Source organism: Molossus molossus, unplaced genomic scaffold (assembly GCF_014108415.1).
Source record: "Molossus molossus isolate mMolMol1 unplaced genomic scaffold, mMolMol1.p scaffold_m16_p_18, whole genome shotgun sequence".
In the NCBI taxonomy this organism is placed as follows: domain Eukaryota; kingdom Metazoa; phylum Chordata; class Mammalia; order Chiroptera; family Molossidae; genus Molossus; species Molossus molossus.
Window position 1 is genome coordinate 23,313,993 of NW_023425353.1, and position 17,676 is coordinate 23,331,668.

General features: G+C 43.9%; 1 protein-coding gene across 2 annotated transcripts in view; it reads left to right on the forward strand.

The window, feature by feature from the left end:
* Nucleotides 1–17,676, forward strand: part of GRM7 (glutamate metabotropic receptor 7) — an 842,682-nt gene that overhangs the window by 786,996 nt on the left and 38,010 nt on the right. The window contains exon 10 of one of the 2 annotated variants that reach the window (XM_036266781.1): nt 2,848–2,939. The exons of the other annotated variant lie outside the window; for it this stretch is intronic. Within the exon in view, the coding sequence (XP_036122674.1) occupies nt 2,848–2,918 (71 nt within the window). The 3' untranslated portion in view covers nt 2,919–2,939. The remainder of the gene's footprint in view (nt 1–2,847; nt 2,940–17,676) is intronic. 2 annotated transcript variants of the gene reach the window in all.

Here is a 17,676-nt window from a genome sequence, read left to right on the forward strand (position 1 = left end):
TATTCAATCCAAAAGATTTTGAAAAATGGAGTTAGTTCTTTTGGATTTGTGTAGACTCTCCCAAAACACCATAAAAAGGTAGACTAGATGTCTGCTGAACCATAGGAGGAGATTTGTGTACCTCCAAATATTGAGGTTTCTAATGGCCCAGCTCTTAAAGGTCCCAAAGAGAAATCGAAAGACCTTATCCAGACAAATGGTGGACATGTTCTAGCCACATGTGGCAATTCAGCACTTGAAATGTGGCCACTTCCTGAAGAAAGACACTTAACTTTACTTCATGTGGATGAGTTTAAACGTGAACAGCTTCTATATCGAACAGCACAACTCTAGCAACTAGTGATCTTAACAGGCAAAGGTTTCACTTTAGGACAGCCCATATCCCAAAGTTTCAGCAGAGATGCTGAGCTAAAGCAAAGTTAATGTAAAGAAATTAAACATTTGACCTGAGACCAACATGCAAACAGTTATTTTAAATGCTCTAGAAAGACCTCCTGATAAGGAAACAGTGATTTCACAGGGAGCAGTTAGACGTGGACAGCCTGTCTTTACCAGTGCAAACATGTATGTGTGGAAGGAAAGAGCAGCAGGAAAAATTATTAACAATAATAGGTAACTAGACCTTCTGGTGTGAGGGCACATTATGACTATATTTTACTTAGTGCCAAAAATATAGCTCCAATTATCTCACATTTCTGAACTTTGGTAACAGAGACAAAGAAATTATTTCCTGAAATTAAGCTGTCTGGTTAAAAATAAAATAAAAGCACAGCTTGGAGAAGGAATGTGTCTTTCCAAAGAGGAAATTCTGTGCACTCTTCTCTGAGGGAGGAAATGGAAAACTCCAGTTTCTAGCATGAACTACAAAGCAAATAATGAAACAAGAAGCTCCCCTTACTCGTTGCTGCTCTGGACACAGCCTCAATGTGCTTCGATGCGCAGTGTTTCCATTCTAACAGCCCCGCTCCATCACTGCAGCTTGGCGCCCCGTGCATGCGCACTTCCACCCGTGCAGCTCCACGCCGCGGCCGCATGTCCACATCCAGACAAGTCCGCGTGTTGGCTTCCTCCGAGCAGACATCAAAATCGTCCTGGCACAGCGTGATTTTTCCCCAAGAGGTTCAGTTTGCCTCTGAGGTTACTTCTTCAGTGAAAAATGCCATTGTTTGAAAGAAACACTGCTTTCTGTACAGAATAAACACAATACCTGTTCCCTACCAACATTAGATATCCAGATGCCTGTGGGTTTCCTAACTGACTGTAGAGCAGCGGGGGGAGGGGGGGCAGAGGGGTAGCTCAGCTGCTGACTGAATCTGCATTGCTACAAAGAAGATCCCTGCTGCTAGAGGGTCAGGAGAGCCCGACCTCATTCGGATAGCTGTAGACCTGGCCACCATAATGTCTTCTCAACACTCCTGTCTAAGATGGGCACCTCAAGCTCTGGTTTGCACATCTGCATTCTGAATTTGGCAGTGTTGCCAGGAACCATTCTATAGTTGACGCGGCCGATGCGTGGTCATGGCAAATGAGTAGTCACCAGATAAGCAGGGGGACTTGATTGTGCTTGGGACTCAGCTTATCGATGGCCACCAAGACCCTTTTCTAGTGGGATGGTAACAGGAACAGAGGCAGCATGAGCTTATTGAGAGGAGTGGGGAAGACCTGCTGCTTGCCTCACCAGGATGGGCCAGAGTCAGAAGATGCTCTGTGACTTATTCTCTGATCAGATGCTCTCCCGGTAAAGGAAGTCAGTGTGTGGTGATAAGCAGCCCTAAACCACCTTTGTCCTAAACCACCATCCATTTTCTAAGCTAATATCCCCAGGCAGTACAGAGAAACTCCTGAAGTTCCTGGGCTGTTTAGAATTAATTTACTTTGGAAAGTCAATGGTAACTTGAGGTGCAAGGCAGGTGGACATCTTGGGACACATTCCCTTCTTGGATGTGGGGATGTGTGACCGAGTAATTGACCCTGAGATAGAGGCTGGACATATACACCATGTAAAAGACTAGTTTAAACCAATGAGCATATGATAGAGTGGAGCACATCTCATTGTGTTTTTTTGAAGCACATTTTAGAAGAAGAATTTGCACCTAAAATAGAACATTTAAAGTAAGATATATTACATAAGTTTGTACTCTGATGCTGTTTTTCTTTACTACCATGTTTGCATGTATGGGAAGAAAAATATATAAATAACTTGTGTTATTCTCAAAGAAGCAATTATTACACAAAGAAGTTGAACTATCAATACAAGGAGACACTTGATTTAAAAATGCAAACACACACACACACACACACACACACTTCTGGAAAATGGATGTGTGCATCAAAGCCTACATAACTAACAATGCTTAGAAAATTCTGGAACACGTGCCTGTGCTGTGCAAATTTGTTATGGTTTTTGTTTCGTTTTTGTGCTGCTGCTTCATTTGTTAGAGTCCTAGCATTCTCAATATTATGTTCTTTGCTTCATCCTCTGGACTAACCATGCAGGCTGGTTAGATGCCTGGAGTGGGCTGGGAAAGATTGGGATGGTTATAGGAAGAAAAGAGCTCTGACCAGTTAGATAAATCACTGGGGGGCTGGTTCCCTCAACTGCTTCACCTCAAGCAAGTCAAACCCCAAACTGCCTTCATCAAAGAGACACCAGTACTCCCATGTTCAGAGGTACCTGAATTGTGGTGAACTGGTCTACCGAAGGCTAATGAACCCACTGCAAGAGTGGGCACGGTATCTATGGTATCCATTGCAGCCTCTTCTCCAAAAGGAAAAAAAAAAAGAATAGAAAGGAATATTGTTTGAGTATTTATTTTATACATACCTATATATTTACTTTTCCTGTAGACTGTAGACCACCAGTAAGAAAGAGTGTACAAAAGTCTGTTACTTGGTACACTATCCCACCAACAGTATAGCTTTTGCCTGCCTTCCAAAAGGTAAGAAAATCTAATTTTTATTTATTTGTGTGTTCCTGTCTTTACTGAGAATTAGAAATGTTTCCATGAAAATTGTGCATGACTACCTGTAAATCTACTTAGATGAAGAAACGTGTTTTCAAAGATGATCTGTTAGCTGAGTGTGGTGCAGGGAGCTGCTGTAAGTCATGGGCTTGGTGCATTTTCGGGAGAACAAATGTATGAGCGTGTGTGCATCGGTCTTTCCCGAAAAGGTAGCCAATGATGGCAGAATGGGTGCTGGTCCTTCTGATACATGCTCTACTTTAAAATTACCAATGGTGAGAGATTATTTTCAAATGTATGTTTTCACAGTCTAGTTTTAGAAGGCAATTTCAAAAACTTACAGGGAGAGAGGGGGGATATTTTACAAGCCTAGTAAAAATGTTTGTTCTGGTTTATTTTTTTATTAAGTACATTCAAAGAAATGTGTACCTTCCCAGAAATGTATTCATTCAAATACCAATGAATGTCCCAACCATCTTAAACCCCAAATGGTCTTGGTTTGTTCTTTGCAGCTAAGAAATGGGAAAAAAAGGGTTTGCTGGCTGAGCTCGATAAGGTATTGAAGGTGATTTGTGGCTCATAGTCCTACCTTCGAGAAACACTGAACCGACATCAGTCATTTCACAGAGCTGGGACAGGTTCAATAAAAGACCACAAGAGTCTAAACATGAATTTCAACGTTATTCAAACCCAAGAATTACCAATAAATATCAATGGTATTCAAACTAATAGCTTAAAAAAACGGTTAATGGTGTGATGTGTGAATTGGGCTTGGAATGGGCTGCCATAAGGATAATAACTGTTTCACCGTTGATGCCTATGTACTACTTTGGGCTTTTGCTAAAGGATATATTCTATAGAAAAATATAGCATTTGTATTATTACCTCCCTGTTTCAGCCTAAGCAATGTCATAACATAGTGGAAATCAACACTTGCTTTCGCAAGCATCCTTGTCCAGCTGGAGGCAGGCTATGCCCAACTGGGGGAAAATAAACAGTAGAAAACATGAAGTTATTAAATCATGCTGTGGCTTTGAATAAAAAGTTTCCTTTTGATTTCCTCTAAACCTCCTATTGTGCTACTCCGGCCGGTGTGGCTCAGTTGTTGAGTGTTAACCCATGCACCAAGAGGTCGCCAGTTCGATTCCTGGTCAGGGCACATGCCCAGGCTGTGGGCCCAATCCCCAGTGGGGGGCATGCAGGAGGCAGCCAATTAATGTTCTCTCTCATCGATGTTCCTATCTCTCTGTCCCTCTCACTTCCTCTCTCTCTAAAATCAATAAAGGAAAAAAAGAATAAGTAAAAAAAAAGAGAGAGAGAAAGACCTATCCCAAGACAGATTCCTAGAGAGAGAGAGCAGAGGTCATGACATGGGAGTGGGGAAACATTGGTTTCTAATTTGGGCTAGTCTCTCTTTTCCATGATGCTAACATGGAACTTTGATCAGATCATCGCTATGTTTCTTCCAGCTTTGTTTTGTAATGGAATGCTATGTACAAATAACCCCTTGCCCTTCTTAAGTCATTTAGCAATGTAAGGCAAGACAACAGTCCTTTCAAAGAGTAATTACATTTTCTGTTGATTTTAGACAGATGCCAGGAACTCAGTCTTAAATTTGGGATGTAGTTCATACAGTTATTTCCTTTTTCCGTATCAACATGACCTGTCCTACTTTCTAAATAGGGCATTCTCTTCTCCCAGTGAATATGTAACTGCATCCCAGTGAGATTTCAAGTTTCTGCAGTACAAGTGCTTGTCAAAACACAGCAGCTCGTCACTTTAATGGTCCTTTCACAGGAGACGGCGGCGGAATAAATGAGGAGGCATTTTCCCTGGGTAAAAATGATAGATTTAATCTCGACCCATTAAAAATTCTCTTTGGCTCCATTCTAAATTGACGCCTTTTGGTTTAAAGGGTGCAAGATGAAAATGGTTCCCAGTAATCTTTCAGTTTAAAAATACTTTCAGGATGTGCTATTTATTTATTTTCTTTCTTTCTTTCTTTCTTTCTTTATTTATTTATTTATTTATTTCTTTATTTAATTTTATTTTATTTTGGCCAAGCAAGGGCTGATTTTTTTATTGAGAGGAAATGTATATAATATGAAATTCATTATTTAACTAGTTTAAAGTGTACAATTCAGTGGTTTTTAGTAAGTTCACACCATATATCACCACTAATTCTAAAACATTTCCGTCACACCAAAAAAGAACCCCCTCACCCTTTAGCTACCGCTCCCCAGATACAAAAAGCCACACATTATATGATTCCAGTAGTGTGAAATATCCAGAATAGGAGAGACATAAAGCCGGTCAGTGGTTGATAAGGGTTGTGGAGATGGAGGAACCAGGAGTGATTGCTGAGTGGACATGAGGTTTCGTCTTAGGGTGACAAACAGCTCTGGAACTAGACGGTGGTGCACAACACTGTGAATGTACTTAACCCCACTGAACTGTCCACCCCCAAAATGCAACATTGTATATCGTGTATATATTTTTAAATTTATTTATTTTTGTTACGGATGTGCTATTGCGAAGTCAACTCTTTGCCAGGATTGTCTCGTGTCAAGACTTTTGATGAGGTGCTCTCCTTTTCTGCCCATTTCAAGGTGGCTTGACCAATGAATGATAAACATTTAACACAGCTGCTTAGAAACAACGGGGAGTGGAGGTTAATCTAGTTCAGTTTCTTCCAAGAAGGGCCTGGACCCCCGTGGGTAACGATGAGACGGGAAAGCCCGGGAGCGTAATGGAAGAAGTTCCACGGTGCGTGTTCAAAGCCATCTCTACATGATTGTTTTCAGGGAGATAAAACAGGAGAGACAGATTTGGAGGTTCTCGTGAACCTCCACACGGCAGTGCTAGCAGGACTTGGCTTTCAGCCCCACACCCCAACAGAGGCATGCTGTACAGAGTGGACTGACACCTGCTTGTTGGGGGTGAAAAGAACCTGAGACAGAAGAGAACCCAGCCTGGTTGGAACGTGCCTTCCGCAGACTGCACACCTTTGACGAGCACAATGGCCCAGCATCCACAGGATCGGTCCGCCTGCCCCTTTTGTCTGAATGTTTATCCATTTTAAAACACCGCAGAGTGTTATCAATCTAGTCACATTTATTTTAAAATGCAATTAAGAAAGAAACAAAACAAAACAAAACAAAACAAAAAAGCCCAATTAATTTGGCATTATCACCAGGTCAGGAAACAGATTATTTTGTTAGGAGCTAGATTTTCAAACCACAGGATGGTGTTCTGATTCTTAAACCATTAAGTGTTTAATTCAGCAATTATGGACATTTAACAGACCTGCGTGGTTTTTTTTTTTTTCAAACAAGATATGCTCTTCCAAGCAAGTACACTGGTTTTAATATTGTTGACATTTCATTCATTTATTAAATGGTATAAAAAATAATTATCTCTTCTTTTCTATAATTACTATAATGGGGTCATTTCACATTTTTTAGTTTTTGGCACTGTGCAGTCCAACTTCATGTCGGGTTCTCTTCACTTTAACATTCAATGTGATATTTCTGAGTTAACTGAAGACTCCCTCAATTCAAAATCCATTTTGAAACTCTGTAAGTACAGCATAGCAAAGAATATATGTTACCTGACCTTTGATGTGAAATCATCTTAGAAATAAATGCAGCTATAAATCTTTTCGGCGTATTTCTTTCTGCCTAAGAGCGCTGTGAAATACCATCATTTCTCTCTTCGGGATTTGAGATCTCAGAAGCCTCAGAAACCAATTAATATTTGCCATCTCTGTTCTGCCACTTCAGTTGAACTTCAAGAATGGGATGAAAGTTCATGTGACCGGGATTTCTACTAGTATTTAGCATTAAAGAAACACACACACACGCATGCACACACTCCAAACCCCCAAGTCATGAGAACTGGGTCAAGTCTCACATGTAAGCATGTCACCGCACCATCGGGCCAGGATTCTTACGTTGGGTCAAAGAGACATTTGTCAAGCACTTTGCCTCTGGGTCAGCCCTGAACTGACTAGGAATTAGGGACAGAAGTGGACAATACCTCAGGGAGCCCAGATCTGATCTAAGACTTCAAGGTAAGCAATTGTGATTCGAAGAGAGAGGGGCTCTTAGGAGAGGTCCGTAGCGAGTGCACTGAGCTATGTATGGAGAGCATCGTTGTTTGAGCGGCATTAAAAGACAAAGGATAAAGGAAGGACATTCAATACAGGAAACACATTTGCAGAAAGAACTTGGAGAACAAAAGAATAGGGTGTCCTAGGACTGGCAAGCAGTTCTGTGAGGCTGAAGCATTAGGTTTTAAGGCAGATGGGTTCCAGGGATGACAAACAGGAAGCAGTCGGGGCATAGTGGGACTGAGTCACCTTTGTCCCTGTGCCTTTAGGGAAGGGCCTGACAAATAGCAGGTCCTCAGAAAATGTGCATGAGATGAAGTAAACCACCTCACATACCAAGGGCTCCTAGGCTTATCTAGAATATAGTACATACACAGTAAATATCTAATAAGTATTTGTTAATAATAAGAAAATACTAGCCCAGCTGGTATGGCTCAGTGGATTGGGCATTGTCCCATGGACTGAGAGGTCCTGGTTTGATTTCCAGTCAGTGCACATGCCCGGGTTTCGGGCTCGATCCCCAGTGCAGGGCGTGCAGGGGGTAGCTGATCAATGTTTCTCACATCTATGTTTCTATCTCTCTCTCCCTTCCTCTCTGAAAAAAAAAAAAAAAACTCCATAAAAACATATTAAAAAAAGAAGAAGAAGAAGAAGATACTAAGTCTACAGCAGCAGCAAGTAGATTGTATTCTTCCAGTTCAGACCTCCAAAGTCACACACACTGCCCTGAGAAGGCAGGCAGTCCTGGACCCTGATGTCTTGGCTGGGCGGCTGGGCCCCAGTGTTGACCATGGCTCTGACGCTCCAGCCAGGGCTGCGTCTACCCTGGGTGACTGCTGTCTCCTTGGATGAGCAAACCTCATGTCTAAAACCAACCAAGGGTTATGCCTCTTTCCTTCCTGTTATGGACCACAGATATCTACACCATTTTTCTTCCAAAAGGCACATGAACTTCAAAGTTACCATTAGAAATGGCTCTTAGGTACTTACTTGAAATGGCTATACAGTCTAATTCGATAAAAACATAATCAATCAAGTGGTGGTTTTCAGATTATTACGTGCATTTTCTTAGAGACGGGCACTAAGGGCAGATTTTGTCTTTTAGGCCCCAAGCATCATTTGCATTTGTAAGAGACAGTGTGTCCTAAACCAAGGTCAGTTAATCTCTACAATCTCTCTTCCTCCCAATTACTGTGAATGAGCAACTTCTCTGGACTCAAGTGATGGCGACTCTGGTTTCTGCCTCCTAAGGACAAGTCTCAGCTTCGGGGATATTTTTCTTTTTTTTTATTCTCTCTTTTTTTTTCTGGCTGTGCAATGGAACTTGGATGCATTTTAAAATAACTTTCTAGGAATCAAAGGTAATTATTATTTCTCTTAATGATCTACATGAATATTCTCATTTTTTTTCTCTTCAAGTTTAAAATGAGTTTCGAATTACCTCTATATCTCTTCCCTCTTCAGGGTAACCTCAGAGGACTCCAGCTTGCACAGAGGACTGAGGAAATGTCTCCCAAGCCTGTTCTTGCTGAGCAGACCCCAGCACTTATAAAACCATGACACGAACCCACAGTCCCACCTGCTGTAAGTGTTGGTTCAAGTATCAGTTACGACCTCGTGTGTCCTGCACCTTTTCTCTGGCCAAGAATAAGGAAAATGGGGCCAGGTCCTGGCTCTGATACTTGGGGTTGCAGAAGCTTAATTACCTCGTGGACCTCTAAGTCATCTTCTCCCTGATCTTCAGTTTCCTCCTAAATGAGGTGGGAGCACATTTCTTTGATGAGGTATCATGCAGATGCCATGGGAACATATAATTGCAAGTCCTCCTTTATGAAGGGCTGTGTGTGTAGGGTACCACTGTTAGTCCCTGCTTGGCTCTGTCTTAATTGGCTTTCCTTTCTGCTCTTGTTCTGTGGTTACATTTTTTGTCCACCCTAAGCCATCAGCGTGGGAAGGAATGCCACCCAGATTGCCTACGCAGCCAGGAGACCGTTCCTCTGGCTGAACACCCAGCTCTGTTTTGAGATGGTCCGCTGTGGTCCGGTGATGTCTCATTAATAGTTTTTTGTCTTGGTGAAATTGATGGAGGCGGCTATCAGTCACTCCGCCAGGCTGCAGTGGGACAGCCGGGCTCATACCACCTGATGTATGAACCACTCCATGTGATTAACTTCGACAGGTAACTTCAGGCCGGCTGGCAAGCTGAAGAGCATTTTAAGTACAAATAACAGCTCGGGGATATGTCTTGAGTGATAGAATAATGACTGAGTGCAACAGAGGCCTTTAATCTTTGCTTGTGAAAACACATTTGGTTTCCTTTTGAGACCAGGATACTACAACAAAATCAATTAACAAAACCTCACGGAGATCTTTGTTAACACTTTGAAGTTTGGTATTTTTCAAGCTTACTGCTAGTAGAGAACTCCATGGAGGGCCAGGCTCATTCATCTCTGTCTTCAAAGGGCCCGGCATGGTTCTTTATAGAAATGTAATAATAACAACAACAATGCCATGTTTGAGGACGATAATTGCACCATTTATCCCCATTGCTACAGACTCACAAAGTGCTCAGCCATCCATTGAGACAAATCTTATTGTCTCCACTTCACGCGGGAGGAAACTGGCTCGAGCTGGGAAGCAAGTTGCCAGAGACACAGGCCAGTGAGCGGCGCGGCAGACGCCAGGACTCAGGTCTTCTGGCCAGAGTCCTTTCTGATGAGCCTGTCTGAAATTCAGCGGATAGGACAAAGCGTCAGTCTACATAATCTATCTAATCTTTCTTGTTCTCATCAGTTGATTCCTGAAGATGAGTGAGGCCCTCCAGGGCTTCAAGGTGAAAATCATAATTTTATTTCAGGGCCATTTTAGAAGAGAGAAATACCCTCTATTTTCCTTCCTTCCTTTCTTCCTTCCTTCCTCCCTCCCTTCCTCCTTTCCTCCCTTCCTCTCTCTCTTTCTCTCTCTCTCTCTTAATGATACCAGAAATGGTAAGACTACTTGTTGCTATTTCACCTACTCTTGGATCCTTTTGATGGTCTGAAAAATTGAAGAGTATATTTCTTGCCTCAAGGAACGTGACCTTCTAGAGCTGGGCATGTTTAACTCTTGAGAATTCATTGAAATCCACTGAGTCACGTAATCAAAGTGCACTGGCTGTCAAGGCTGAGTGCCGTCTGTTCACAGGTAGGGTCACAGTCGTCACATGCTGATGGCTACAAGCAGACTCCACCTCTGCAGAAGGTGACAGAGTCTGGCACGAAAATCTGCGCACAGGACGTTAACTCAGAAGACGATTTGGTAACATTAAAAAAAGGACACTTTCCTCACTCGTGACTGTGAAAAGCTAATTCCCATCACGGCTCTGTCACCGTTTCTTCTCTCTGCTTTCAACATAGCAACACTGTACAAAGACACTGACCACGAGGCTCGTCACCATCTGAGTCGACTGAAAGTTTGATTAAGCTGGCTACCTGGGATTAGCGTGAAAAATGCCAGGTGTTTGTTCTGGGAGCTTAACTCCTCTTTCCCTGATTTTGGTCATGTTTGCACATTTCATTTGCATTTACATTTCCCGTGGTTTGCCAAAGTCCAGACTGAGACTTGAGCTGTTGTTTCCATTCAGGTGAAAAGTGCAACCACAACTGACCATCCGCACTGACCACAGTCAGGCGATTGTCCAAGGCAAGTCGTTCTTGCGTCCGTCTAGCTATCCTAGGGAGGCTTTGCTACCAGCCCAGCAATGAAGTCAATGAATGGAACAGTCCTTGTCCAGTTTCCAGAGTGGGTGGTCCTCATCACGTACCAGCAATATCCTCTCAATATTCAAACATAAGGAAAAATTGCACTAAAAGTTGTCTTGAGACCTTGGCCCATTAGAACCTATTCTTGGAGCTTTAAGAATAACATCAGTGCCACCAAATGGGGGAGCAATCCCACTGTGATGCAACCCTGAGAAAGCCAGCCTCCTCCGGAGCCCTGAATTCCTAGTCTTTTCTGGGGCAAGTAGCTGGGACAGGAGCAGTACTGGTGTCCTACTTGACCGTACAGGGATCCGCGGGTCAGACTCTCCTGTATGCCAACCAGCTGAGTGCTGCCTCTGTAGAAAGGCACCTCTGTGCCTCAGGGCACATGGTGGGGAACAAGGCAGTTATGAGGACTACAGAAAGCAAAGCACTTAGACCAGAGCTGGCACCATGGGTATGCAGCTGTTAGCCAGCGGTGTCGTCATGGGGTCACCTACACTAACTGGGTTTCTCTGCTTGTGTTCCCTCTAGGAAAGAATCTGGAGATTCCAATCTGACCCACTGCCCTGCGATCTCTTGTACCCATTCTCCTTCTGTACCATCCACAATAAAGTTTCAGTGTCCAGTAACCCATCTGCCTCTGGGTTTTTGTCTGAAAAAACCTGCAGGAATTTTCCAGTTGAAATATCAGTGCATTTGTCTAGTCTTCAACCTGTTTAACACCGATCATTTTTGGAGCAACAGGGTCCTCAAGCCAAAATCTTACTGTGCTCATCAAAATGCCACCTGCACTCAACACCCTTCACTGGGGTTCCGATGCCCATCGGGTTTGGGAAGTCTTGTTGAAAATCCTGCCTGATCATCAATGCACACAACATGGTGTTGGTGTGATGGCGATCACACAGCAGAGCCCTTTGCAGGATATTAAAAGGACGGATTTTTAAAAATATGTACATACGGGTTTATCACACGGGCAGCCTTCTCCACGTTCCCAGGAAGTCATCCCTGTCTGGCTGCCAGCCCTCTGAGAAGCTATTTCAAGGTCTTCTCTCCAGAGATCTTCCAGACTGGTGTTGCAGACTAAATAAAGACGATGGTAATTGCTGAACTCTATTACTGGAGCGGAAAACATAGCACCATCTTTGTGTGAGGCAGAATCTCCATGACAACAAACAAGAAGCTGGTGAATATTTTTTTCCCTCCTATTTCCAGTGGGCCACGGGTCACGGCCTTCTGCAGGCAGAGTAGATGGACACATCCTCGTGCAATTATTCCAAGCTACTCAGGGCAACTCTGAATCCATCTAGCCCTGAAGTCCTCAGAGATGACTATTTTTAAATCGCTGGTCATGCTTTGATGGTGTTCAGGCCTTTCTGCCCAATTAGGTAGTGAGAATGGTCAAGATAACCCCTGCTTCAATTATTTTGCTATTAATAAATTTGCCATCATCTTATGGAGAGGCCAGCTAATGCACAGACCGAAGGCGTTAGAACCCTTATTCCTAGATGCTAATCCAACTCTGCCCTGCTCTAGATTGTCCTGTGGGCTCAATGCTTTCTCTCTGTGCATCACTTGTCTCATCTGTAAAGTGGGTATAACATTAGTAATCATTTCTTATGTTTGTCTATTAGGATTAAATGCATAATAAGGGCATATAATGCATAATACAATGCTTGGCATATAATTTAATGCTCAATAATTAGCTGTTACTCTTCTTATGAATATTACCAACTAAGCTATAGCTTCTCAGTTTAGATGTCAGGCACTCATCACACATGGCTGTTTAAATGTAAATTAACTGGAATTAAATAAAAGTAAAACTTGCCTTCCTCAGTTGCACTGGCCACATTCCAAGTACTCAGTAGACACACACAACTAGCAATGAGCAAATTAGACAGTGAAGACACAGAGCACTGCCACCGTCACAAAACGTCTGAGCCACGGCTAGCGCAAGTCCAAAAGAGAAGAGGAGCTTCCTTTATGGAAGAGATAGACAGCTTTTGTTCTCAGCGCTCTCCAGTGACCACAGTCTCTCGGAGAGCATGGGGGCCCCTTTGTCTGGAGCATTTCTTTTGTAGCACCTAGAAAGAGGTCTACATTGTGCAGTGAGCAACAGATATTGTGAACTAACAACAAAAAATGTTTTCCAGAACGGTTTTCGTGCAGTTGGAAGATTACCTCCATTCCTTCAATACACTATTCATAAGGCTCTGTAGCTATTGATTCTAAAGTTGCACATACTTCTTGAAAAGCAGACAAGGTGTCGACTTTGTAGTCACCGCGTGTCTTGGAGGGGAACCCTGCAGCTGGAAGGCAGGATGGTTCTCTGAATCACCACCCACATGGAAGCCATGTGGCTCTCCCGTGTGTGCCTATGTTGCTCAAGAGTAGAAAAGCCAAGTTCAGTGTTCATGGGTCAGGCCCTCACACAATCTTGAGCAGCACATTCCCAGGCACTTTTCACCTGCCATTGGCCGATTTGGAATTCTGATGCCAGCTGGAAAATGCTTGGTCCTTTTCCTCAGTCACATCGGTGTGTCTTATTGGTCCTGTGTTTGGTTAGCCCCTGGCATCATTGCCTGGCTGGTGCCTCACACATGTTTGAGGGCAGGGGAAAATACAGGAAAAGGAGAAGTCTGTCATTTTCAACAAGAGACATTTTATGTGGCTCATGAACAGTTAGTAATGTTGCAAATTATCTAGAGGGATTTCTGCTATCAGTTTCAATATGGGGAGAACTTTTGCAATAAACCCAGCATGGAAAGTTAGGAACAACACTTAATCCCAGACCAGCTCTGTCACGCTGGTTCAGTACCCTGAACCTGAAGAGAACTGTCTCCCAGTCTCTCAGGTGCTCACTCCAGAACTCTAGCTAGAGCGCAGTGCTTGTTCCAGAACTCGGGCTAGAGTGCGGTGCTCGTTCCAGAACTCGGGCTAGAGTGCGGTGCTCGTTCCAGAACTCGGGCTAGAATATGGTGCTCACTGCAGAACTTGAGCTAGAATGCTGTGCTCACTCCAGAACTTTAGAGCTAGAGTGCGGTGCTCGTTCCAGAACTCGGGCTAGAGTGCGGTGCTCATTCTAGAACTCGGGCTAGAGTGTGGTGCTCACTCCAGAACTTGAGCTAGAATGCGGTGCTCACTCCAGAACTTGGGCTAGAATACAGTGCTCATTCCAGAACTCAAGGTAGAATATGATGCTCATTCCAGAACTCGGGCTAGAATGCAATGCTGGTTCCAGAACTTGAGCTAGAATGCAGTGCTCACTCTAGAACTCAAGCTAGAATGCGGTGCTCACTCCAGAACTCGAGTTAGAATGCGATGCTAATTCCCTGGCCCCATGACATGCCAGGAGCATCTCCCTCCTGCAGTTGTACACATCAAAAATCTCTCCAGAAAAATGTCCCTCAACCTTGTCAGATGTTCTCCGAGGACAGAAATGCCCCAGTTGGAGACCACTGGACAAGCATATGGTGTGTGAGGCTGCAGAAAGGCAGAACATGTATTAGAACTCAACTGTGAATATCCTGAAATTCTACTTTGAAGGCTGTGGAACGTACCCTGTAGAGCAGTCGTTCTCAACCTTCCCAATGCTACGACCCTTTAACACAGTTCCTCATGTTGCGGTGACCCCCAACCATAAAACTATTTTTGTTGCTACTTCATAACTCATTTTGCTACTGTTTTGAATCACCATAGGAAATATGTGTTTTCCAATGGTCTTAGGCAACCCCTGTGAAAGGGTCATTCAACACCCAAAGGGTTGAGAACTGCTGCTATAGAGAGAAAAGTGTCGCCTGGGGTTTAACCAGTGAGCAGCAGCCGAAAGACAACCCAAAGAAACACGGAGGGACTGTGTGCGACAAGGGACTTCCGAGTTCTCACATACAAACAGTATGTGTTCTCAGACTTGACACATCGCATGTTCAAAAATCCTAGAGCTAAGGAGAGCCAAGGGTCCTCTAAGAACAGTGCAAAAGTTCAGGCAACGATCTCTCCCCGTGTTTGCTGGAATGTGGCCAATCCTTGATCTGGAAGCTCAACATTCAAAGTTTCCTTTTAGCTAAGAAAGCTTCTGAATCTTGGGGACAGAAAGGGTTACCCGGTTTGTTTAAGATACCCCAGTGTCAGATTTCATGTCATTGTTAAAGTGTGAACACAGGATGTCAGTTTTGCAGAGGCTCCCTGTGCAGAAATATTCGCTGGACACTTGGCAACCATGGGAAAAATGGAAATATTCTTCCCCCAAGGCCCTATAATGGACAGCATTTCAAGCCAAGCAGTATATGTTCAGAGCAGGTCTTTTATAGGCAGGGAAAATGATCAAAGCACCTTCCAAATATTCTGCAATGAACATGTTACTTTTACAAAACAGAAGGTGGTTTTCAAATGACCTGATTCAGAACTCTACCCTCAGATGGTGAATCAATGCTGACCTAGTTGTACAGTTCCATGTATTCCTCAAGCATCAGCTGTCTTCTGTCCCATTACCTGTTTGGCTTCTAGTGAATTCTTTATTGTGTTGCTGGGAAGGATGAGAAAGGATGCTTTTCTTCACCCTCTTTACAAGACTGCCATGATTTTGAATTGTGTACAGCTCTAAGCTTTTAACCAACATCACAGTTTTTAAGATGGATTTCTCTTAAGAATAACCTGATTGTCCATGAAAAGTTCTATGATCCCAGAAGAAACAAACAATGACCAAAAGCCAGCCTAGGGTCAGAGTCAAGGGCATCCAAATCAGACATGGCATAACTATGACACAAACATCTTCCTACCTCATCTGGCAACATGGGCATTCAAAGTCCCTCGTCAACCAGGTTCTTCTGAGGCTGTGAGAAGGCACAAGCTGAGGTCCCACGATGTGGTCTGATGCAGGGCTGACAGTCAGCAATTGGTGTCCCTTCCCATCCAGTGTTTAAGAGGATTATTCGGGACTTTGGGGAGATCAGACCTGCCTTGAAACTCTCAGAGACTCTTGTGTTCAGATAAGAAAATGACCTGCCTTCAACAAGAACATCTCCCGGCCAGTTTGTGACCCTCCCTCAACTCCAGGCAGAAATCTTACCCCCACGACTCACCTCACTGTGATCTCTGACAGCTGGGAGGGCTGGGAGCTGCAATGGTGGGATCCCAGCCCCTCTGCATCAGCAGTTCTCCTGGGAATAAGGCCCTCAGCTCACATTTAGTGGGGAAAAGATGTAATAGCAAGCATTGTCTTCAGCAGCTTTGTTTGAAAAAAGATACTCAAATAGCATGCTGAAGTCTAGTTTGGGCATTCCTCTAATGACTTGAAATTTGAAACAGCTGGGGTTTTCTTTCAAGCCTTACAGGGTGTCTTTGAAAAACACTGCTAAGCTTTTAGAGTCCTCATAAATAGTAAATAGATTAAGTCATAAATGCCCTGTAATATGTGCTTTGTTCCTTTCATTCGGAGGGAAGCTGCAAATTCTGATTAAACATGATAAGTCATTATACAGCGGCCATTGTGCGGGGCGAACAGCCACCGAGAAGTGCCGCTTCTGCACTGATGAAAGGCATGTAAAGACATCAAACCCCAAACATCTGCCAAGCATTGCTGGTGGGGGAAAAGGGGCACTGAGCAATGTCTCCTGGCATTTTAAGGACAGCAAACAGCTGGCACGTATGTAAGTAGTAAGAAGATGCCAGGAAGAAGTTCAGATCACAGGATTAGGTGATCAGCCCTCATTTCACAGGTGACTCCTTCCTTCCCTTGTGAAGTGAAAAGGCGTTCTTCTCCAAGACAGATGTTAACAGAACAGAGAGTGAGCAGTCAGAAAGTGCAATTGGTAAAATCCCAAGAGGGCAGTGGAATGAAACATTCTCACCCCCTTTCCTCCAGGGAACAGGAGCATGGCATTGTTTAGACTATTTGGGGACTCCTGATAGCAAGCTTGAGTTGGCATCAGAAGCAGCCCGAGACTGCAATAGTGAGAGGCTTTGGCAGAGCAACAGACAGGACCTTTGCTGGCTCCCTGCCCCACCTTTCCCAGAAGATGCTTTCAGTCTCAGTACCACTGATTCTCCCTGGCCCCTGGGTCTGGGGGCACATACAGAAGACCCATGTGGTTGCCTTGACTGCCCTCCATCCCTTCTGGACTCAGAAAGAGTTGGAGGAGGAGCGTACTCACACTGGTGAAGGAGAGTCACTCAGAAAATGCCCACTTAGCCTAAAGTGGAGGGTCCATTGATACGGATTCCCAACAGAAGTTGTTCTTCATTAGGATTATTTGCAAACTGAACACTAAATGGAACAGAAATTAATATTTATTCTTCATGTCATGCAGGCCTGCTAACTACCATATCCCATTAGACACAGAGTGATGCTAAGTTCCCTGATGATAGGAGCTGTTTTTCCTTCCCTGTGGCTGTATCACCACCATCTAGCACAGTCCCAGGCCCGTGGGAGATGGCAATCCCTTTCTGAGCTGACATCAAATGCCGTAGGCGTCGCGATGCATGTGTTCTCAAGTAACATGAACTCAAACACGTGGATTCCATAGGAGAAAAGGGTGGCATGAGAAGAGGAAGAGAGGGAAAGAAAGATTGTTCTTCTTGCTGTCGCTGTTGAACCAGTCTAGAGCCGGGCTTCCACTCCTAGGGGCAAGCGACGCCTCAGCGGAAATGCAGAGAGAGTCCACATAACTCTGGACTCCAGCTTCCATGGTCGCGGGCCTTACTGATTAATGAATAATGAGAGACGGTGTTTCTCAAATATTACTGTCCAGATGATCACCCAAGGGTCTTGTTAAAATGCAGATGTGGAATCACTAAGTTGCTTAGACCCTACATTTCTAAGGAGCTCCTGGGTGCTGACCATGGTGCTGGTCTTTGAAACACC